This window comes from Balearica regulorum, chromosome 2, assembly GCF_011004875.1.
Source record: "Balearica regulorum gibbericeps isolate bBalReg1 chromosome 2, bBalReg1.pri, whole genome shotgun sequence".
NCBI classification, from domain to species: Eukaryota; Metazoa; Chordata; class Aves; order Gruiformes; family Gruidae; genus Balearica; species Balearica regulorum.
The window spans coordinates 113,612,406-113,635,966 of record NC_046185.1 but is presented as its reverse complement, the minus strand read 5'-3'; the positions used below and the strand labels follow the sequence as shown (position 1 = coordinate 113,635,966).

At 41.4% G+C, this 23,561-nt stretch overlaps 1 protein-coding gene across 1 annotated transcript in view; it reads right to left on the bottom strand.

Annotated features, from left to right (window-relative positions):
• Positions 1 to 23,561, bottom strand: part of ITGA9 (integrin subunit alpha 9) — a 236,714-nt gene that overhangs the window by 49,121 nt on the left and 164,032 nt on the right. Inside the window, exons 19-22 of the mRNA XM_075745395.1 lie at positions 8,410 to 8,496; positions 6,905 to 6,984; positions 3,525 to 3,614; positions 674 to 782 (exon numbers count right to left, since the gene is read on the bottom strand). Of these exons, the coding sequence (XP_075601510.1) occupies positions 674 to 782; positions 3,525 to 3,614; positions 6,905 to 6,984; positions 8,410 to 8,496 (366 nt within the window). The remainder of the gene's footprint in view (positions 1 to 673; positions 783 to 3,524; positions 3,615 to 6,904; positions 6,985 to 8,409; positions 8,497 to 23,561) is intronic.

The following is a 23,561-nucleotide window of genomic DNA, read 5'->3' as shown; positions in this document are numbered from 1 at the left end:
TGGCTGCATCACAAGAGTTTGTTATAATAAATCATCCATATGTTTTGCCACATCAGGAATCCATCTAACTGCCATGTGAAGTGTAATCTATAGATAATACTTGAATAACACCGAGATGCTACAAGAGTTTTAATGAAACCTTCGCACACCTTTTTAGTCTTCTTAGTGTCAGAGTCTCTTCCCTGTGCTGTACTCTTATCAGTAGTGCTATAAACATTTTCATACTAAGGGCATTTACTAGGTCTGAATCCCTTGCAGAGGTATGCATTTGTTCTCATGGATAAAGGCTGCCCACTCCTCTGCTCAATGACCATGCCACTAAAAAGAATTACTCCTCCCTTTTGAACCTATGCCTGCATCCAAGATGTGGCACTTGAGTAACTAGAGCTCTTTACTCAGCACGTGATGAAAGGTAAAAAAGAAACAAATGGTAGCAGCTTCATTCCTATGGAAGTGAGACGCCCTATTTGCAATTCTTGTTATAGTGTATTCAGATAAGGAAATATACTATCCCCACATGCTGTAAATGTGGCATCCAATCAAGAATGCATTGTGTGGCATGATGTGATTCAGAAACATGCACCAAAGCCCATACCACACTCAGAATAAGAGAGATGCAAAACCTGAATGTGCTGTCAAGCAGGAAAGCAGTCAAAATAAGGACCAGTTTTACCTGCAGCGTGAAGTTGAGAGACTGGAAAAGGCATTCATGGTTTTCCAACTGAACGAAGTTTGATGCTTCCACAGAATCACCGTAGAAAAAAGAAGTAGGGAAGACTTCTCTGAAAGATCAAGATAAAGATTTAGTAAGCTGTGTTTGTCACCAAAATTAAATATATTTGTGGCAAGCTGAATTGTACCCCTTGTTTTCTGGTCATGTGAAATTCTATGGGACCATTTTACATTAATCTATTATTTGTGATGTGATTTCCTCTTGACAACACTAGACTACACAAGCAGCACGTCAACAGATGTGGGTTAACATCCCATGACTGAAGCAGACTTCTTTTGATTACTTATCTCTTTTTCTCCTTTCCTATCACAAAATCTCTCCTCCAGGGCCCCCTGCCATGGATGATTTGTGCAAGTCCTATAGCTTGCATAACACAGGAAATCATTGCACTACAAAGTTAATCTGAAGAAACAGTTACTAATAGGAATACTTTCAGTTATATATTCACTAAAATAACATTTCAATTTTATCTACCGTTTACATAGCATTGCAGGAATAAACACTTCATTAATTATCTAAGCTTCACTACCTTTATGATTAGCAGATGGTTAAAGGGAAGAGTAGAGGGGGATATAACTTGCTTTTTCAACTACAGTGGCACAGGCCAAGTCTCCTCAACTACTGTTATCATCTTATCACAAAGCAAAATGCAGTAGGGTTTTATCAAAAAAAACTTGGAAGCACAACATGTTACTTGGAAATCCTGCAGAAGAGGACTAGGAGGGCTTTAAGCATCCTTTGTGCCTCCTCCTAATCTCATGCTGCTCCACTGGCTGCAAAGGGTCCTGGTGTAATTTTAGGCAAACCTTGGTGAGGGACTGCCTAAAACTCTGCTTCCTTCCCACGCTGTCCTTTTGGGTCAGGGTTTTTTGATAAAGGATTTTAAGCCTGTTTAGGTACATTTCCTTTCTTCCTGCCTGCCTGCTATGCCAGGGATTGCTAGGGGAAACAGTGAGAGACAGAATTACTCCTCCTGTTTACGGCATTGTGCCAGAAGGGTCCTCTCAAACATGGTACAAGCCCTTCCGGGCTATTTATGACCAGGGATGAAGTTTGCTCTCATAGACTCAAATGCAGGATAGCTAATAAAAATAAGATTTAAAAATACGCTGTCCAAAAAAGAGCATTACTAATATTACCATGCCTGGGACTGTTGTGCTCTCCAATAAACCCAACTTTTCCCTGGTAGTTGGACATTTCTGTAAACTTGAATTAACTAAGCCTTGTCTATGAGAAAGAAAAAAAAATTCACATCATGACTTGGGTGGGGCTTAGAAATTCAGAGACCTTGTGCTTTAAAAAAGTACATTCTGAAGGCAATGAGAAGAGTCCAATTTTTAATCAGATTTTTTTGGCATGCAAAAATGTAGGTATCAAAGGTGGTAGGTAGGTGACAGACAGATCTAAGGACTTAGATGAAAGCATTCATATCTGTAAAGCTGTACAAAAATTGATCTGTATCAAATCATCAAGAAGCAAGGGATACAGAGTTACATTTCTACACAATCTGTAACAATGAAAGCATTCAAAAACTTCCAGAACATGCTGCTGAGACTGTACTCTCAATATAAAGGAGATTTTTGTCCTTGCTAATTGTCTTGTGACGTTTGACAATGCTCTTCACTTCTCAGAACAGGCTCAAGCCATTCTGCCTATTGTGGCAGTAATTAAGGGATTTTATTTCTATGCAACAAGAAGGGAAATCAGCTTTATGTGGTAAAACCCAGACTAGGCTATGAATCTAAGTTTACCCAGCTTTTCAGACAAATGACATGTCAGTGCAGGTAACTTTGTTCTTACACATGTAGACAATGGTCAAGGGAATCTTTGACTTCCACTGATGCCAACCTGCACTGGTCATTTAGACAATACGTATTCCCTGGGGGTTGCCATAAATGGTGGCTGAAACAGACACTGACCTCTTAGGGACACTGCTGATGAGTTTTTGTTTCCCCAGTTTACGAATGCCTGTCAACTTTCTCAGTCTACATGGATGTTAATTCACCTCCAGTGACCATGTCCCCCAATTCCAACTCGAGCACTGCCTATGCTAGAGGATGGTCTGTCTGTTGGGACTGATCACAAATCCTTCATTCTAGATTGTAATGCAGAAGTGGATGGGAAGACCCCTGAGTATAAAGGCAGGAACTGGCACACGGGCAGCCCTGGGGAGAGGACAACGGCTATGTGTTATGTAACTATTTCAGTCAAAGGGTGAGTGATGTTCCTCAGTTGGTGTTTAGCTGCCTCACAGACTAGGGAGCAGAGGGAGTGGGAAAATGAACAGAAACAGAAGCGAATTCTGATTGTGAAATTAAACAGAAAGGCAAACAGCTAGAATCCAACAAGCTCCTTAAAATCCCAGAACATTTGACCCTAACCTTTGGCCTGGTGATTCTCAACCATATTCTTAAAGACATGCCCTAAGGAACAAGATGTGATTTACTTGTTCTGTTTTTATTTTATTTTAAGGTATATCATATCTACAGAATCACATTAATTCAAATATGATCACTAAAATACCTACCATAAATGGGATGGTAACTAATTAGCATTAGCTAGAAAGGAGCAAGAAAGAGCTACAGTGTTGGAATGAAAGGCACGTCAAATAAAATTCCCAGATAATGAATGAGGTTGTCTGTATTTCCAGAGTCTGGGAAACAGGGAAAAAGCAACAATCTGGCTACATGTAAACAAAGAGAAGAATTCAGTTTTTCACTAAAAAAGACTCAGTTGTTATTGTTAGGATTATTATTATTATTGTTGTTTTCATTTGGTGACTGGTACTTACCCATTGATAGATGAGTCCACTTCATGCATCAGGGGCACTGACAGGGTTAGAGTATTATCATGCAGAGATTCAGTGCGCTCTAGGTTTCCACTGTGCCAGAAAGGAAAAATAAACTTGCTGTAAATTGACTGCCTTTGCAATATATCACACAGCTTCACAGCTACCATCTCTCTGTCTTGTACTCTAAGCCCCTCTATTTGAGTGATGTCAGCTCTCCTTAAGAAGCCTCTTAAAGATTAAGAGTTACATGTGTTCATCCCACCTTGGAGAGGGCACACACATAAAGCATGTGTTTTGCGGCTGCTCCTCTGAAGCTGTGACATGATCAGGCTCACACCAAAAAACCTATCTTGGAGCAAGGTGTGAATTCAATCGGCAATGCAGAACTACAGCAGTCATCATACACAGCAGAGAGAAACAAGGACATTTAAACACTTATGCGAGGGTTCATTTTCTCCCAGCCTGACTGTATGTCAGTTTGAGAGGGATACATACACCCCACAGAGGGTCTTGACTCAGTAAATGAAACTGCGCTCTCATTGTACCTACATTGAATTCAAAGCCCCAATGTGGTACCACTATGAGCATCTTTTTGGGTGAGACCCTCGTACTGAACTGGCTATAAGCTCTCAGCAGTTCCATCCCCTCTTCCTGTACTTAGTTGCCAAATGAAAGCACTTCTACTTTATATTTTCAAAGGCAGTTGCCTCAACTGGTCAAAAGGAAGGAAAGAGAAAAGTGAGCAATCATCTCTCATTTGAGTCAGTTTACTCCAGTGTGAACACTTATGTATGAAGTCTGGGAAAGGTTTCTGAAATGCACGTCCAACAGGCAAACGTAATTATTCTAATTCTGATGGTGAGTCTGATGGTGAGTGACAGCTCAGAACAATCTTGAAAGATGTTACATATATTTCCAATTTCTTCAGCAGTGACTCTGGAATCACTTTTGCCTTGCAGTTCATTGAATTTACTCATAAATCAAACTGGCAAAACAAAAGATATGATCCAATTTGAGGACAGTATCACTGAGGCAACAGCAGGCAGTAACATCACAAGTGATACCATGCAGATGATGAGTTGCTCAGATTACAAAAACAGAGCCTGCTGGCTACATGCATGCATAGATACAGCTTTCTGCAACTGACACATTGGCCATGTCTGCTAATAAAACTATGGCCCAGATGGAAAACCCCACAAACTTTGAGTCCCAGGAAAAAAATGTTTAATAAAAGCTTTTCCTCTGAATAGGCTCAAAGAACAGTCTAAAATGGAGATATTTCTCATCCAACACAAATACTGAGATACCATGGTGGCAGGCAAGCAGAATGAGCAAGTAGAATTCCATATAAGGTTCAAGGGTACATGCTTATCTGTTTCAAATGGAGCAAAGGTACTGTCAGAAAAGAAGAATACAGCTCAGTGAATCTAGCTCTAGAAAAATAGTTCACGCCAGGAAGCACAGAAGAGGGTTTTTTTGTTTGTTTTTAACCAAAATGAGTAAATGTAATGTAATGTTTAGTCCATTCTCCAATTCATCTCCCCCACTACTGAACCAGTCTCTTGTTACAGACGCTACTGCCAAATTTGCAGCTTCAAGGGACAGGCTCAAGTGGCCACTTGAAGGGCAAAACTTACTTTCCCATGACAGCGTGGCACAGCTCCTCTGCATCCAGCCATTTCTGCCAGACTAGCTCCAGTTTTGTGTGGAAACAATGTCCCCTCTCACTGCAGTCTGGCTACAGCACAGACACTTCTTCTCCATTTCCTTATCACTGACTTTACCCCAGGGCTCCCTGTATCTCTTGTGGTAGAAAGATTTTATTGCACTTATTTGACAGCAAGGTATTGAGCAATTTGCCCAAAGTCACAGAGAAAATGAGGGTAATCAGCACTGGGACCTGTCTTTGGAGGCTCAGCAGCATCCTTCAAAACACAACTGTCCTCCCGCCCATCCTTCTGAAATGAGAAACTTTCTCTTAACCCCTCTGAGCATTCACAGTATGTGTACAAACTACTATTTATTTCTTTGCTCCATCTAAAGGCACTGACTAACCCTTCTCACTGGCAGGGCACAGAAATTTGAGGAGTGAGGTTACAGCGGAAAGCCCTGTGCTATCCAGGGCAGGGAAATGAGAATTCCAGTTTAAAATCTGGAAAACACTGGCTGGGCAAATTTAAAGCAGCGCTGACCCATCTTTGCATCAGTTGGCATTCACCTAGCAGATACTGATGCATCTCCCTTACCTAGAAGCATCATGGGGTCATCTGAACACATGATGAACTTCTCCTCACAGTGAATAAAACTTCTGTAATGTGCAAGACATGGTCTTGCCCCTCTGATGTGAGGTGTCACTTACAGTGTTTCATACCAGTCCCACGTCTGCAGGATCTTGTTCCCACCTACAGCTGTTCCTGCAGGGGAGGTCTATGCCTTATGAGAGCAGTCACTCAGCAACTGCTACATCTCACCTCTCATCTCCAGCCAGTTAGTGAGGTGTCATCAATTGGGGAGGAGAATTCAGGCCAGAAATCCTGATTTTGACACGGGAGGTTATGAAGTTGGCCCAGTCATGCAGCAAGCGGAAACAGGAACTAGTCACACACCCAGCACGTCTGAGCAGCAGTTCACGGCCCAGGTTAATGCAGCTGTGCTACTGTCAGTTCCCATGCACACCCCGACAGTGCCTGTGACTGAATCACCCATAGAGTCTGCTTCTTTGTGGCACATCATCTTAGGAGGCACAGAGCATGTGTCAGACCTTTTACTCTGCCTGAGATAAAATCCCTATGCACGCATACTTGGCATCAACCTACTTCATTGCTTGCTCCAAGTGCCCTTGGGGAAGTACCCTATTCAGCTGTTTCACGCAGTCTGTCATAGCTAGCTGAAGATCCACAGGGAGAAAAAATAGACACGCAACTTTGGAAACTGTCAGTGAGATCCCTGACCATCTGATGAAAGCATTTATCTTTTTTGGTTTGCATCCAAGCACGCTTATTTCATTCAAATGCTGGAACAAATGGGTCTGCCTGGTGCTGATTGTCAACCGCAGCTGAGCTGAGCTTGATACGAGGCCCAAAGGGATGGGCACAGAAACACAAGGGCCTTCCGACTGAGAGAACACAAAATGCTCCTTTGGAATTGCAACTGCCTGGCAAAGACAGCCTACGTATGATCCTACCTCAGTTTTCAGGAAGCTACATCACATGGTTCCTCTACGTTCTCAAAATACATGCACTTAGCCTCAGTAATTCAAGCTCATTTACTACACATACATGTGTCGACAACTAGTATCACACAACTGTCAAGCATATGCAATGCACACTTCACGTGACAAAGAATATCCAAGTTATCAAGACATACAAAGGTTCCCTTACCTTTGGGCAGTGACAAGGAAGGTGAGTGTTTCTTCCTGCCCAGACAAGTGGCTTGTGTCAAAGATCACACTGAACTCATACTGCACAAAGAAAAAGCGGTATTTTAGAGATACTGTATATCGTTTCCAAATGCATTTATTCTGAAACTTCACATATATTTTACTGGTCTAGCTGTACAAAAGTAGTGTATTTGATACATGTAAAAGAGCCTCCTCTACTGTAGGATAGCTTTTAAATCTTAGCAATTGCGTCTGTTCAAATACTAGAGAGTCTGATTTTTCCTTCATTGTGAAAAAGCCTTTACTACAATTGCTGGTCAAAGATATTTCTTGAGGAGATCATCTGCCAGGGGAAGAGTCGTCCAGTATAAAGTGATCGCTACCTGAAACCACCTCAGCACCCATCTACATGTTACTTGCTGGTGAGGAGATCTTTTCGGGGAACAAAGGTCATGCCATAGGCCTACACGGAGACTTGGAGCAACTGGCACAAGCTAAAGTAGCATTCAGGTCACCCATCATAGTGGATGAAATCGAGTTCTAATTTTGAAAAGAGAATCTACTTTGATGACCACTGTAGCATTACATTAACTTTTCCATGCAACAATGTTTCTACCTAACTACAAAACATTTTTGGCCAAGTTGAAACAGTTTCCAAATTCATGCTAATTTCAATGGCTTGTTGAAAAACACCTGAAGATAACCCAACTATGTCATTCTGAAGCAAAACACTTAAATTCTTACATTCCAGATAACATTTTGTGAGTGCATTTATTTTTTCCATTCTAATTAAAATCTTTTTAAATGTTTGAAAAGAGCATGTTACAGTCAATAAAACACATAAACCAAAATTTCATGTTGGGTCAAAGGATATGCCAATTCAAATGGAAAGGATTAGTTTTTGAAATGTTCTGAAAAATTTCGGATTCATTTTGTTCAGGTCATGCTGAAGTTATTCCTCATCTTCCCACCTTTCTGGGTTGGTCATTTGTACAGCTCGGTTTAGTGACAGAAAGAACCCAGCTGGATTTATTACCATTATGAGAAAGTTCATCTTCTATTACTGAACAAAATTACCTTTAAAAGTTACCAGGACACCATAATATGACAAAGGCATTAAGACATTTTCATTGTAATTCGTACAAATTCAGTTGCACTTTAATGTGAGAGGAGACAAAAATAAAAACGGAATAAGGCAACATAAATAAGACAGAGAGTCCTTTTCCAGTTTTCTGCTGAGGAAATATGTAAGTTTATCCTAGCTGCAACTCTAGCATCATTTTTCAAGAGCATTGTATTGCAGTGCACAGGGTACTGTCGTTGGCTCTCTCTGGTGGGAAAGAGGACAGCTACCCTCCAGAACTGTGAAAGGCTTGGATATCTGGGTTAGAAAGCTACAGAAAGCATCAGTCACAGACATTTAACAGAGCAGTTGCCCTTCCAGCCACCCCTTTGCAAAGAGGTGAATGGACCGTCACTCTGCAAATGCAAATATCACAACATTACCCTAGATTTCGATCTCATGAAAGGAAATCCCACGCTGCACTTGAGGAAGTCTGACTCCAGCAACTCACAGGCAATGCCCAGCTCCTCCTGTAAGAAAATAAAAAAGACCATGAGATGATAGATTTGGGGAGAAAAAGAGGATTACTAAGAAATACCATTGTGATGAAGTATTGTAGAAAACAAAACATTTCCCACCATAGCACTGTTATTCCCAGAAAACTAATACTCATTGAATATGGAGTGTTGCACTTCCTTACTCCACCTCAGTCAGACTCGCACTGGGAAGAAGACAACCATCAGAACATTGCTCTGGGGGACAGACTGCAGGGAAACACTGCATGACTAAATACATGAGAGTCAGGGGATCAGCCCAAATTCTTGTGTAACTCAGACCATCAGTTGTTCCTCTGCTTATTAAAAAACAGCTTTCAAACAGTCCAGAATACAGGTTCCCCAAGGTGGTTTTTCAGGTACCAGTATCATAAAGAGAGAACTGAGCTGGGCAACAGTGACCAAACCATGCGAGGCACAGATGCTGGAGAAAACGTTAATATGGTCCTGGTGTCATTCACTGCCCTGATCTCTTTCTCTGGTCCACAGGATGATACCAACTTTCTTCAGTGAAACCATGGTGGCATAGATAAAGTAGAGGGATAAGCCTCTTTCCATGCTACACATTGACAGACTATGAACATTGTCAATAATACAAATGAAAATGGTTAGAGGAGCCCTATCCTGCTTGACTGGTGACTCTGCTACAACAACAGAAATACTTCTATGGAATGGAGGGTGTTTCATTGCTCTAGAGCGTGTCTGTCTTCAGGTTAGTACATTCTCATCGCCAGATTACCAGGGAACAGTTTTATGCTCTGTCACTATGGACAAGTTCATCTCACTAAACTTTAGGAGTGGGATTCATCTCCTGAATCTGATATGCATTTTTAGATGCCTACATCACAAGTGATTGCTATGTGATCTAGGTGTCAGTGCTCCCATTGTAGTCAATGGACGTAGAAAACGGTTCAGCAGACCAAATGCAGATGTTTAGTTTAGACTGGGCTGAATATCTCACTGGGCCTTAGTACTGACTAGATCATCACTGGAGCTATGGTATTGATGTTAGCAGCCACAATATGAATGTCTAAATTTAGACATCTGAATCTAGAAATTAACTCTATTCTAGACATGTAGCTGAGAATCTCTTAGCTCCAGGAAATGTGATTTATTTGACCTATTTTCGGTATCTACAGCATTTTGTGAAGCCCAGGCTCTGTCACCTAATGCACATTTCCCAAATCACTTCAAATATGAGTTCTGCTTTAAATATGCACTTAAAATTAAGCATTTACATGAGTAGCATTCTCAGCTGGAACAAGCACGTGTGGAAGTAGCTTCCTGAACCACGGGCTCAGGCTATAAGTATCTCCGGGAAATGCCTCTCTGCCTTTCACATTCTGACCCAGACATTACTATTATCCTAATTACAAGTCTGACAGCATTCAGATTCTTGATCTTTTAACTATTTCCTGTGACATCTGAAAGACAAGGTCTCCTTTATCTTCAAAATCATGGTTCAAATCAGGGCACACATTTATAGATAATTATAGCCCCAATGCTACCTTTCTTATCTGACTCAGACCATATTTCACCAGTTCCATATGAAAAGAAAATAATGTAATAAGAAAAATCCATGCACACCTGGAGATGCCCGATGGCATGATATTACTCCAGTACTACTCAAACGCCAGAGCAGTGGCCTCCACATTCAGCTCTTTATGGATTTGTTTCCTTGCAATCTTCAGTAGGCTTCTATTTCCAGAAATACAGAAGCTGGCACTGCCCAGCAAATCAAGTATCTAGCTTCAGTTGTACAAAGCTGACATCCTTATATGCTGTGTTACATTTTCTCCTCCATTTAACACAAAACAGCAAACCAAGTGCTTCATGGTGAAGCATCCCCTTCACTTGCCTTTTTCTCTTGGCAATCTGGGAGGTTCTCCAGTTTTATGTGAGTGATCAAGTGAACACAAACTCCCAGCAGCTGCGTAACCAAATGAAAAATTTCACAGCTGCTTCCTCTGGGAACATTCTTATTTCTGTGGTGTTCAAATGTCCCTTGCTGTCTAACTGTGGCAACCTATGAACTCTCTTTCATCAACTCCCAGCCTCTGTTCATTCAAGAGGAGTTTCTATTTACATAGCTGTCTGGTGGTGACAGTGACCAGGCTGACCCGAGAGGCTGCCTCCTCTCCTCAAGGCCATATCACTTCAGAGATGTCAAAAAACACGATAACAGAAAGAACTCTCATCTTGATACTGGAAGAAGTGCAGTACTACTTCATTTTGCACGTTGGCGGCTGCCTGTCTTTGCAGCCCTGACAGCAGGCAGGCAGATGCCAGTTGTTTTATAATGGCCTGCTAAGGAAATGACAGACAACACTGAATTGGCTGGTTTCACTGTTGTTGCTTGCAACAGCTTAATGGGTGCAGTAAGATTGACTTGAAGTACCTTCTGGCTTCATTAGCATACCATCCAGTTTAATGATTAATATTAATACAACATTTTTGAAGTTCAGATTGGACATTAGGAAAAGGTTCTTCACTGAGGGGGGTGGTCAGTCACTGGAATAGGCTCCCCAGGGAAGTAGTCAGGGCACCGAACCTGTCAAAAGTTCAAGGACTGTCTGGATGATGCTCTTAGTCATATGATTTAGTTTTGTGTAGTGCTGCAAGGAGCAAGGAGTTGGACTTGATGATCCTTATGGGTCCCTTCCAACTTGAGATATTCTGTGATTCTATGAATGCTGCAATGTCAAACTGTTCAATGATAGGAAACAGCTGAAATAAGTTTGTCTGCACCATGCTGGTCCAGCCTTCTGCACATTTCTAAATTACACAGGCTACCCAGAAAACTTTTCCCAGGGACTCCTTGCTTTGCTCTGTGATTAGAATGGAGAAGCTCAGCTAATGAGCAAACATTTTGTTTTTCCTTCACTGCTCACTGTCTGGCTTCAGGTATTATTTGCAGCCCACTGTTTTGGAGGGAGAGAAAATTGTTTCTTCATGGGGTTTTCTATGGTGTTCAGCTCTGTAACACATGGGCACTCCATAAGAACTAGATAAATTCAATTTTCACACTTCCAGCAAGCTGAAGGGTGCTGTCTTGTCTAACAAATAGGGAACAGCAACAGCGGAACTCAGGGCTTACAGAAATTTTGGATGCCACTTCTCACTGATGTTAGGTAACGCTTTTAGTGTGCAATGCTTCTCTATGACAATATAACCCAGCTGAGAATCCAGCTTATTGCATGAGTTTCCCTAGAAGTTTCTAGTTTGATTAGAAAACATAGCCAAAGGGGTTGGAAGTTTCCTTTCCAATGAGACAGTGTGTAGCTTTATCTGGAAAACTTTGTTTTCTTTCTGAAATATTTCACAGCATTTCATATTCTTAGGAGAGTCAATCAGATAAACAGTGAGCTAATTAGCAAAATAGCTGTACTACTACTGCATAACAAATGCAGACCTGGGTATGAGAAACATGAAGGTCAGGGTGGCTCAAAGTCCTTTATCATAGAAAGACAAGTTCCTCATAATTATAACATAAGCAATGAAACAGTCAAGTTCTAACTCCATTATAAGGGGCATATGGGGAAACAACTCAGCCTAAATTCTGCAGGATAATGCAATGCTGTCAAACATAAGCCCTGGGGCATGTAATCAGGTGTATGAGCAGAGATGTAACAAAATGGCCTTATTTTTGGACATAAGTGTTTTGAAGGGTAAATATTATGTGTAGTTTCAACTAAGTAGTGCAGGAAGCTGGTAATGTTGCAGCAACCTGGGAATGTTGCTATGTGCTAAATTTAAGACTTGAGTGGAGAAATTTCAGCAATGCTCATGTTCTTCCCTCTCTCTCTGCTATTTCAGATATTCCCCTGATGCACCATAGAGTCTTCACTGGGGGACGCCAGCTGTCTCGTCCACCAGCATCTTTGGCCAGTATCTGTCTCAGCAGAAACAGGCAGGTGCTGAACGTGGGAGTTCTGAGTATATCTGACTTCAGGCTGACAACATGGGATGTGCCTCAGAGCAATGTCTCCTCATATTCTTGTCCCTAACACATATACTATGTCCATCAAATCCTTACTGCCCAAAACTACTCAAATATGTAAACAGAAGAAAACAAGGGTCTCACAGAATAATTTGCTTCAGACAGGTAGATAAGCTAGATCAAGCTGAATACTTAAAACAATGCATTCAGCTTGGTCTAGAAAGCATTTCAACATGAGTAAAGCATTTTGACCACATAGAAGGGATTCTGGCTTATGAGATCATTATTTTACCCAGAATACTCAAGAGCTATGTCCTTTTGTTGGCTTCATCTAGCTGATTATCTGAGGATACAACACATGGAACTACCCCAGATTTTGCTCTTATCCTGTCACAGAGATCATAACTGGACTGTAAAGGAACCACGCTTTTTTTTCAGGCCACTTAAGGTAAGTTATCATTAGAAAAATAGCTTGTCAGCACTAGTACGGGTCATACCATAAGTCTTTCACTGCATGTATTTTGTCATTTAAAAGTCTGTCTTCCCTTAATAGTATTTGATGGGCCCAATGTTCTCATGGTACAAAGGTGGGACCAGTGCCAGCTGCAGCGTAAGACCAGATTACTTTAGGTATGATCCTGGAAAAGGCCCCTTAATAGAACCAAACCCTGCTCAAAGCTGCCATTTGTCCCCCCTCCTCCTGAAACAAACATTTTTAGAAGATTTCTTAAATATTGTTTACTTTGACCTTGAAGGGTCCTTTTCAACTTGGTTAACTGCCAAATCTAAGACTTGAAAAGGAGGAAAAGAGAATTCCTTAAGAAAACAGTAAGAGAGAACTGCTGGTGGAGGAAAGATTGCCTGGCTCTAGATAAAACACAGTCACAGGTCAGAGACTGCCTCTGGGAAGAGTCTTCATGTTGACATACCAACACAACACGTTGCTCCTAATTGAGTTCCCTCTTTCTGAATGCGGATGACCAAAACCGGCAATCATATGTGAAATGGCACAGCCCAAAGAAGGATACTGAAACTTCCTCAGCTTTACCTTGACTAATCATTTTCAAATCAGATTGCATATGTTGGGTTTTTTCCCCCAACAGAGTCTTGTATAGCTTGTATGTGATGACTTATTGATCAGGCGATACACCCTGACCCTTCCCTGCCTCATTTAGGTCCAATCAAAACCCTACAACCTTCCTGAGCCTGATCGGGCAGTTCATATAAATCATATTCTGTTTTTATTTTTCCCATCCTTACGGTCATTCATTTCTTACCCAAACGTAAAGCAACCTCTCTGAACTGATGAGGTCATCAGCACGCTTCCTCAACTTGCTCCCACCCTTCATCCCCAACCATGACTGGTTGCGAGCTCCTTGCCTCAAGTATCTCCTTAAGTAATCTCCCCCAACCCATTAACTCCCCTTCAACAATCTCCAGTACCAGGCTTTTATCTACCTGACAACTCTTCTACCAAATTATGACTATCAGCAAAAGCAAAAAAATATAAAAGTATAGGTCACTTGTGTTATTTTGCACTCACCAGTGCTCTCACAGAGAAGGTGTGAATTCAACTGTCCTAACACTCATTTATGGCCTGTCAGCTCCCTGCTTTTCAAAGCACACAAGCTACTAGTAGGTATTACATCTGAAATATCAACAGGGAGATGCAACAGAACAAAACTAAACTTTCAAAATGATGTGCCGGATATGGCTCTGATATTTTTAATAAAATCATACCAAGATAGTCAACAGAAAGTTGTATTAATTTCTGAACTTAGGGTAAGTTCAGTACTGCTGTGAATGCTGTTGATTGTCTGTGCCAGAGTTGACTTCACCCTTTTAAATACTCTTTTGATTAGCTGTTATTTTTGAATGGATTAAAATCACTAATGAAAGGCACTGAAAATATCTTAATTGCAGAACTGTTAAGATAATCTAGTTTGGGTTTTTTTGAAGGAAAACCCACCCAACTTATTAGAAAATGCATTGACCAGCAGTTTATATATCTCTTTCCTTAGCTATACTCAAATTAAAGCTTTTTTGTTGTTATTTAGAGGACAAAAGTCTCCCCTGCAAATCCTGGCTACTAGCACATATGCTCTGGAACAGAGGAGAAAATGTCCTGGAAGCTTTGATAATATGTTGGCAGAACACTCCTGTTTTGAAGATGTTGAGAATTTATTTGACTTGTTAGGTTTTTTGATGCTGCTGCACGTTTTCCAAAGGGTATAAAAAAAGAATGACAAGAGTGAATACTGAAGAACCCTGCACTTGTTGCCAGAGCACACATTCTTGTTATTGCTTTTCTTCTTGTTATTGGTTTTCTTGGTCTATAATGCCTGTATGTGAACCACTACACTTGACATCACAGGGGACTGTGATCAGTATCCTCATCTGAGAAGTCCTAAAACAAATATGCTAAGAAAATACCACAAGGAGGGCTACTTGCACTGTCCACTTCACGCTATGCTAAGTCTTAAATGTTAGATACTACTTATCTACCCACTACATACTCTCCAGTATATAGACTTTACAACTAACTCTCCCCAGTACTTACATGGGAATGTCAGTTCTCTGACCTGCACCAAATGTAGAGGCTTACATCAGGCACTGGGAAAAAATACAGTTTTGCTAAATTTGTACAGTTTTTTATTCTCATCATGGACCCCAACTTAAAGCACATACTTATACCTCAGTAATTCCAATTTGTACTTTTGGTGAAGAGGGACACCTTCCCAAATGAGAGTTTAGATGAACATCTGGATGTTTTGTTCCACCCAACAGGACAATTATATAGACGTGAACTGCATTTTAAGTGCTTCTTACTTTTGGGAGATATCACTGAACATATGTCTGTTCACAGCTGGTAATCTGCTTCCTACATGCTTAGTTAGCAAAGCTGGGTAGCACAAACACCTCCCATGTCAGGAACCTAAAATAAAGGCTTACCTCTTTGATGACTGAGGTGGCTTTTTCAAATCACTCTTCATAATCTTGGTCTAAGCCCTTCAGTCATACTATCAACAACTTATGGGTTTCCCTAATGTGTTGAGAGCATAATTTTTACTTTGCTCCTACCCTTCTCTCTCCCTGCCTCGCAATCCTCTTAATACCTTCACTGAAGCTTCAAGGATATGAAGATTTGTCAATTCATTTAATAGCCACCCCCAAGCATACTGATGTACTTCCTTTCCATGGCAACTGAGGTCACCAAAGCATGCAAGTCACAGTTACCCACACGTACAGAGCAATTAGCTCCTGAAAGCTTGAAGATTTTTTCAAATAAAAAGACTGGCTCAGGCTGAGTTTCCCTATGAGTGCGAGCAAGTGCAGCTCAGAGTAATTTAATCTTGGAGGCCCCTTCTTGTGCATACAACAGCTCGGTTTTTCTAGCACAAAATTCCACAGATACCACACTTTACTCCAAAATGGGGCTTTGCTGGGTATTTTAAAACTGCAAGAACACAAAATGGATCAGTGGTATTACCGACCAGCAACTCTTCCTGGCACTGTACTCCTCAAGCCAAAATAATCTGAAATGACTGAAATGGTGGGTCTGATCTACCTCAGATACCTCTTAAAGTTGCTCTGATTATCATCCATCCCTGAAAGCCCTTTGGGCCTCCATTTCATTTGCACAACTAACAGTCTGATGTCTGCTTTGCCTCTTTGTCAGCAGTACTCTGTTTGCTGAACAGACAGTTAATCTTTCCTCTGTGTTTCTGTGCTGGACTCTGCCAGGCACAGACCTTCCCCAACTCCTTCAGCCCACAGCCAACACCGAAGGCATCAGCAACTCGCTCACGCTTGGAAATCTCAGTATCTCACAAACTAAGCCAGCAGATTTGAGGTTTGTTTTTCTTTTTTTTTGATCATCTGTTTCTGGAGTTACAAATGCACAAAGCATTCCAACACCCACTGCCGTCAATGCCCAGCTCCCAACACCAGACAAACAGGGGGTCAGACAGAGGAAGGCACACGGAAAGCTGTAAGCAGCGGTGGGATGCACTGCTTCACTGCAGCCAGCTTCCCAGGTGGTGGTGGTGGCACGTGGTGGTGGCACCAGGTCACCTGGGAAGGCCACGGGGCCTCTTGCGAGCTGGGAGTGCATAACGCTACCTGGGGGAAAAAAAAATTAAATCCTATTACTGGCAGTAGCTTTGAAGATGGACTGCAGCAGTCCAGCGCAGGTGTCCATGGCTTTAAAAGCAATCAAAGGTCCAGGGAAAAAAAAAATCATGTGCATTTCAGGGAGTTTCTGTTCTCAGAACAAAAATCTCATGAGTTTTATTCCAATTTTTGACATGTGGTTTACTCAGCAACTTCAAGCAAACACCTTGCATGCAGAAACTCTTCTGCATGCACTTCTCCACTTGCCAAAGCAAAGTGTGTGACAAATTCACACAGAAGGAGGAAAAAGATGTTCATGATGGAAAGAAATGAAGATAGGTCTTACTCTTTTAACATAACAGCTCTGTTGCCTGAGCTTTGCAGGTTTCTTCTGTTGTAAATAATTTCCAAACATGGGTGGAATGCAAGTAATAATGTGAATAATATGAAGGACAAGTCAATGATATTCAGAAGCAATAGCAACTATACTGTGAAAATTATTGTTAATCATTACCTGCTAGGAAAACTATTCAGAGAGGGAGATAAAGATTCAATATGTACTTGCTCAGCTAGACATTGTCATGAAACTAGCAACTATCTAACCTCTTAAATGCAATGATTGAAGAATATTGGATATCCAATCAAATTATACAATGGGATAAAAAGATTTTGTGCATGCATTGAAAAGGTCTGTTTTAAAGGTGTCACAGGGACTGAAAGTTTTCCTTGCTTTTCAACACACAGATATTCCCCTAACAAACCAGATCAACAAATGTGAATGTTGCACATCATAAATTCTGCACTCCGCAAATTGCTGTTTCACCAGCCAAACCCCTCTTACATGAGCAAGCAAAACTGCATACCCAAGTACGCTGACATGCGTGCCACCGAATGTGTATATAAAGATCCAGGGGAACAGGTTGTCTGGACCAGTATTCTGGTAATGAAACGATCCTTTGATTCATTATCAGAAAATAAGCTTGAAAGGGGGTTGGGGAACCTCAACAGTTGTTTAATAAAAAGAACTACAGGGAAAAAAAAAAGTTTTCTTTGGCATTAGGGAGAGATTTCCTGTCCTATTCCATGATCTCACTAGTAAATGCTGGAGGCACACCCCACCCCCAAGCCCAGTGAGCCTGGTTTCAAACATCTTGGATTTGCTGCTTATTTTGTGAAAACAAGTATTTCTATATAATTAATTAGAGCCTCCCGCCTCTTCCCTCTCCTCCCTGGATGGAACCTATTTATAGATCATGAGCTCACTGAGCCCAGCCAACACAGCAAATCTTTGAGTAAAAAGGGAGAGAAAGACAAAAACTTTTTTATTTACTGGGTATTACCAACATTCTTATTTTTCTCTCTCTTTCTCTCTCATAAACATTTACCTTAACTGGCAAAAAGCTAGCAGAGCAGTTTTTTAAAGCACACCGTCTCAGAAGCTGAAGAAGCAGCAGAAATTGTTTGCTCAGCTTGTGTAAGTCATTAAGCCCCAAAATAATCAGAACCGGTCAAAAAAACCCAATTGTGGTTTTGCTTCTCCCATCTTTTAAGGGACCTGCAAGGCAGGTGGTGAAGCTATAAAGAGAAAGGGGATTTGGTGCCACCTCGAGAAGTTTCATCTCCTTTGCTGCCACACTAACTCTCATTTTTAACAGACCAATTAGACTTACATGTGATATGCAAGCCAAATGTTTTCTTTTTCCCCGGTTGCTGAGAAGTGCTGAATTTAATTTCTTCAAGATATAGGAAATAATCTAGGGAACATCACCAAGATCCACTGTCCCCATAGAGCTGTTAGGTCAACTGTCCCTTGTTCATCGCGAGGTTGGCCATGTTTCAACTACAGTTTGGTCAGGCCTGACTGTACAACCCTTTTCCGTATGTGTTAATGTATGGCTACACATGTTCTGTCAGCAGAGCAGGAGCAGCTTAAAGATCAGACTTCCACCTGCCCACGCAACAATGCTCATCCACTGAGCACCCTTTGGCATGACCTGGGTGTTATTAGTAACATAAGTAATGCCCTTTAAATTTAGACATGATGGGCTGTATGACTAAGTCACATAAAGCTGGTTATTTAGGATAAACTGATAGACTGTCCCCCAAGTACAGGATTGTAGCCTATTTTACAGTGGTGGATGACCAGTGTCCCCAGTGGAGTTGCCCAGGCAAGTAATGGCTGGAGACAGACTTTCCATGTGATGTCTTTACTATGTCTCATAAAAGTTTGGAATAGAGATGACAGCCTTATTCTTGCTTTTATATTCTTTCCACAGACAGTGGTACAAAAGCAGTCACAGAGGAAAATAGTTCTCAGTAGAGCAAATATGTATTTTTTGGAATCTGGCTCTTAATGACAAGTTTGCATTTCTGAGGCCACCCTTCCCCCCCACAGCAGCAATTAGCATCTGAGAAGTGACATCATTGCTGACACCACCAGTCCAGGAACTCATGCTGGGGTTCTGGCCCCTGCAGCTACCTCCATGCCCCAGGGAACATGTGTTAGCTCAGGCTTGGCACTCACACCTCTCTTCTCAGCGCAGGGGGCTGCTGGTTCAGTCAGGATAACCTCAGGCTCCTGAAGGTCTCTCTAACTTCTGAACACAACCCAAACCAAATGTTTTCCCAGGATCAGAAAGCTCAAGCTGCCTTTTCCCTCCCATCCCCATGAGCATCTAAGGCTTCCTAGATCCCGCTGGGGAGGAACCACCTGAGCTGCAAGGCTGCAAGGAGGCAGCCAAGCAGCTACCTTGACTGTAGGCACCGGAAACTTCCCAAGGAAGTTCCGCCTCTTGTTCCGCCATTTTCTGGGGGTTTTGCTATCTCAGGCTTTGGAAGAGCACATAAGGGCTTGAGAGCATCCCCCAACCACTTTCTGCCAATGCTTCTTCTTGCTCTTAACACTCGTCTTGGGCTGGGGCGGCTTTGGGAGGGGATTTGCCTGCTTCCACAGAAGAATGATCTGGGAAATGTTGGAGGAAGATCAGTACCAGCCCCAAAGTCAGTTCATTCATTTTCTACCAAAAAAGTAAGAGCATTCTTTTTGCAGGAAGGATTCAGATGAAATCCTCTGTCCCTTGCAGTGTTTAAGCAAAACCTGTCTTGAGCAGGTCATGTCGGGGAGCCCCGCTTGCACTTGGATCCCTTTCTGGTTTCTCTCTCTTGCAAATTGACCTTCTCTTTCCATCTTTCCTTCCTTTAAAGGATGCTAAGCAATGACAAGGTACTTCTAACAAGATGAACTTCATTTAAGACTGTATTATGATCAGTTGTCTCTCGAAACTGGCTTTTCTTGTTTGCTGTGTCATTTCCCCTCTTTAGAGAACCTAGAAAAGCGAGGACAAAAGGGCTGCCTGCTTGTAGGATAGGGCAGTTAATGTCACTCCTCAATTAAAAAAAACTACTAAAAGTGCAAAGTGAAGCATCAAGCTTGGAACACAGGAGAGTTTTGGAAGCTCATCTTACCTACTGAATAGTTCAATGTAATTCGTATCTACAATTATCAAGAAATACAGGCTTAGAAAGATAGTAATGAGTTCAAGTTTAACGAAGACAAACAAAACCCATTCCAGTGACTCAGTTTTCACCTGTCCTTTGTAATCCTCACTAAAGAACTAGGCTCATAACTTCTATTAAGACACAAGTACCTTTCACATAACAAGTACTTTCTATACTAGAAAAATGTAACTATCGCTTGGAATAGGAAAGGAAAAAATTCCTTGCTTGGAACTCTCTGGCTAAAACAATAAACAGGCCCCTTTGCTCTTGCTCTGCTTTGCATGCAGCATTTCAAAAACCATGTACAGTCACTAGGGAAAACAGACGGACAGACAGAAAAAAAAAAAAGCTAACATCAAACTTCATTTGAGGTCTACAGCTCACACTAAGGATTAGGGACATATATTATCCCTGAGTCGACCTGGTATTGTTAGAAGTATTTATATTTTCAGTCTATTCATATTGTACTGGTTCTTGAACAAATTCAGCTGCTTTCTTCCTTACACACACTCACACATGCATGCCCACATGCACTGCACCATTCATTAGGAAGGCACAAGGCAAAATAAAAAGGTAACAGTGTACTTGCAGCCAAGCAAAAGAAACTATTTCCTAGAGCCAAAATCAGTAATACACACCAACACTGCAAATGACCCGAACACAGCCACTTTACAGCAGGTATTTTATACCCCACAGGTTATTACCTTCCATAGATACTACAGTTGAGGAGCCAAGGATGTGCAGGTTACGCTTACTTTTGCAGGGTCTTTTCAGTAGATTTTTATACACACCATTTACTTTTACATGAGTTTTCCAGCTTGATATTGGAAAGGATGGCAACCATCACTTCTAATGTGCATTCTAGTCACACACATCATTTATTATTCTATTTTTGAGGACCAGTATCATGGGTTGCACAGCCAGTTTAGATAAGGCACAGCCCAAGGGGGGGCCACTGCCCCTTCACCAGTGCCCCTGAGCATCTGAAAACATCTCAGAGCAGAAGACAGACCACAGGAGGTGCACTGCAAGCATGGGTGTCCAGGTCTAGCAACAGGGAAGCGCTGGATGGGAGTAAACTGAGTCAGAGAGCCCATACAAGGGACATCCTGCTGCCACTCCTGCTGCCCACTTTTTGCAACACAAATCTAAACACATCTAAAATTCAGTGTCAATAGGATCTAAATAAATTGGCATGTAACAGTACAATAGCGCACCCCTGTATTTGCTTGTATCACCTGTTCCCTTTCAGCAGGAACTGTTTGCTCTTCAAAGATTGCTTACTGTTCAGCACATTCATAGGCAAAATATTATCATCTTCACAGCCACACCGAGAGGCTTACAGGAAGATGTATAAGCTCTTCATCCCAGTAATCTGTCTCCACAGTGGCCAAACCGAGTACCTGGGGAAGTGTACGAGATCAGGACAAGCATAGAGAGCTGTTTCCCCAAAAATATTCTCCCTGCCTACAAATGTTTTTGATCCAAAGGTGTGCTGAGCCAGAGTTAATTTCTTGTACTCCCTAACCCTCTGTGGATTCCTCTTCAATGAACTTGCTTATCTCCCCCAGTAGTCATGCACTTTTTTAGCACCCACCTGACCCTGTGGCAAGGAGTGCCACAGCTTGACCAGACATGGTGCGAAGCACCCCTTTTGTTTGCTTCTTACTATAGACAGTAGGATAGCAGAAAAAATTCATTACCCCTGCTAAGTCCACTCAGCTGATTATAGATGCCTCCCCCAGCTGGTAGCCACCTCGAAAAACGTATCTTTTGTTGCCATCACTTGAAATACTGTTTTTCATTTATTCCAAGAGATGCAGAGCTCTCCCTTTTAAAGGCATACAGTGTCATTTCCTGGCATGATGCAGACAACAGCCTTTTCAACCAACAACAGGACAACAAGTAAACAGGAACAAAAATAACTGAGAAGCAAGCTGGCCAGCTGAACTCCCACCATCTGCAAGGCAAACAGAAAATGGACTCAGCTACTTCCTCTCCATTTGGAGCACTGGTCTGGATGCTCCTCTCCAGCAGGATACCAGTGCTGGCTGCAAGTGCCACAGCATCAGGAACAGTTCCTGAGATATTAATGCAGCTAAATATGAAGCTGGAAACTTGGACTCAATCTAATCCTAACTCCATCTTCCCCATGTACTTGCACCTTATTTTAGAATTTGTACCTTTACTGGTCTGGTTCAACGGTTTTGCCAAGCATCCAGAGGTCCATACATAGATGACCACTGGACTGTGAGCCAACTGTGATAGGAAAAACAACGCAGAGCACCCCTTGCAAAAGAGATGTTTAAGAACGGTTGAACATGACATACTTTTGTTTCTTCTCTGCATCTTTTGATTACAAGTCTCATCCTAAAAAAGAAACCTACAAAATATAAACCTATGCACAACTTCCAATCTTAGGAATCATGAATTGCCACAATGTTTTTCAAGTTAGACCAAAGATTTCATGAAAAATAGAGACTCAGGTACAGAATGGGAAAAATCCACAATCCACATGTAGCAAAGCATTACAAAATGGTGCCTACTGAGTAATGCACTACCAGTTTGCCAACCAAGGTAAAACCTTTGCTCATAAAAATGTGAAGGCACACCTTTTGAAAACACTATGCTAGCTAGTACGTGCACTAATATACTACTGAGCCTAAGGCAACTTCCACGTACTCGCCATGTCCTTCAAGTTCCACATAAACATAGTAAAACCCTGAGGAAAATAAAGACTAAGGGAAAATCAGGTTTCTGAGTCCACAGTGATATATTTTAAAAGTGACCTTAAAACTATTACACAAAATATCTCTAACACACATTCAGCTAAATTCAGTGGTAATTTAGATTGTGCTGTTTCTTAAAAAAAAAAAAAAAAAAAAAAAAGGCGCTTGTGTGTCTAAAACTGCAGAAACTTTGTTGGATTAAATGCCTGTCCAGACAAAATGTAATTATCCAGAAAAGAAAATTAAGTCTTGACAGTAAATAAAAAAGCATGTCCAGAATTATACACTGGCATGTTCCCACATTTTTCATACCATTACACATATATCCAAACTATGTTGTAATCTGTCAGCAGTGCATTGCGTTTGATTACACCTTTATTTAAACAAAAATTGTGGATGAACATGTATCTTTTAATCATTCCCTCATGATCTGTGCATAGGAACATTAAGATAAGCTTAATAACAGCAGTGCATTCTTGTGCATATGAGTCCATGCTCTCCAATAACCCAGGGGAAAATCAGAGACAGGGAAGCCATTGGGAGAAGAAAGGACTCTAGGGTAAGCTTTCCTTCATCTCACTTAGACATATAGATGTATATATGTGCTCACACACACATGTATCTTACACTACTAAATCATGGTTGCTTGGAAACATTAACAGGGGAACTGGGTTTTAATTATTACAGGTAACCCATGGGTTATACACATTATTATTCTATAATAACAAAAACATCTCTTCAAAACATGCTTCTCTTAAAAG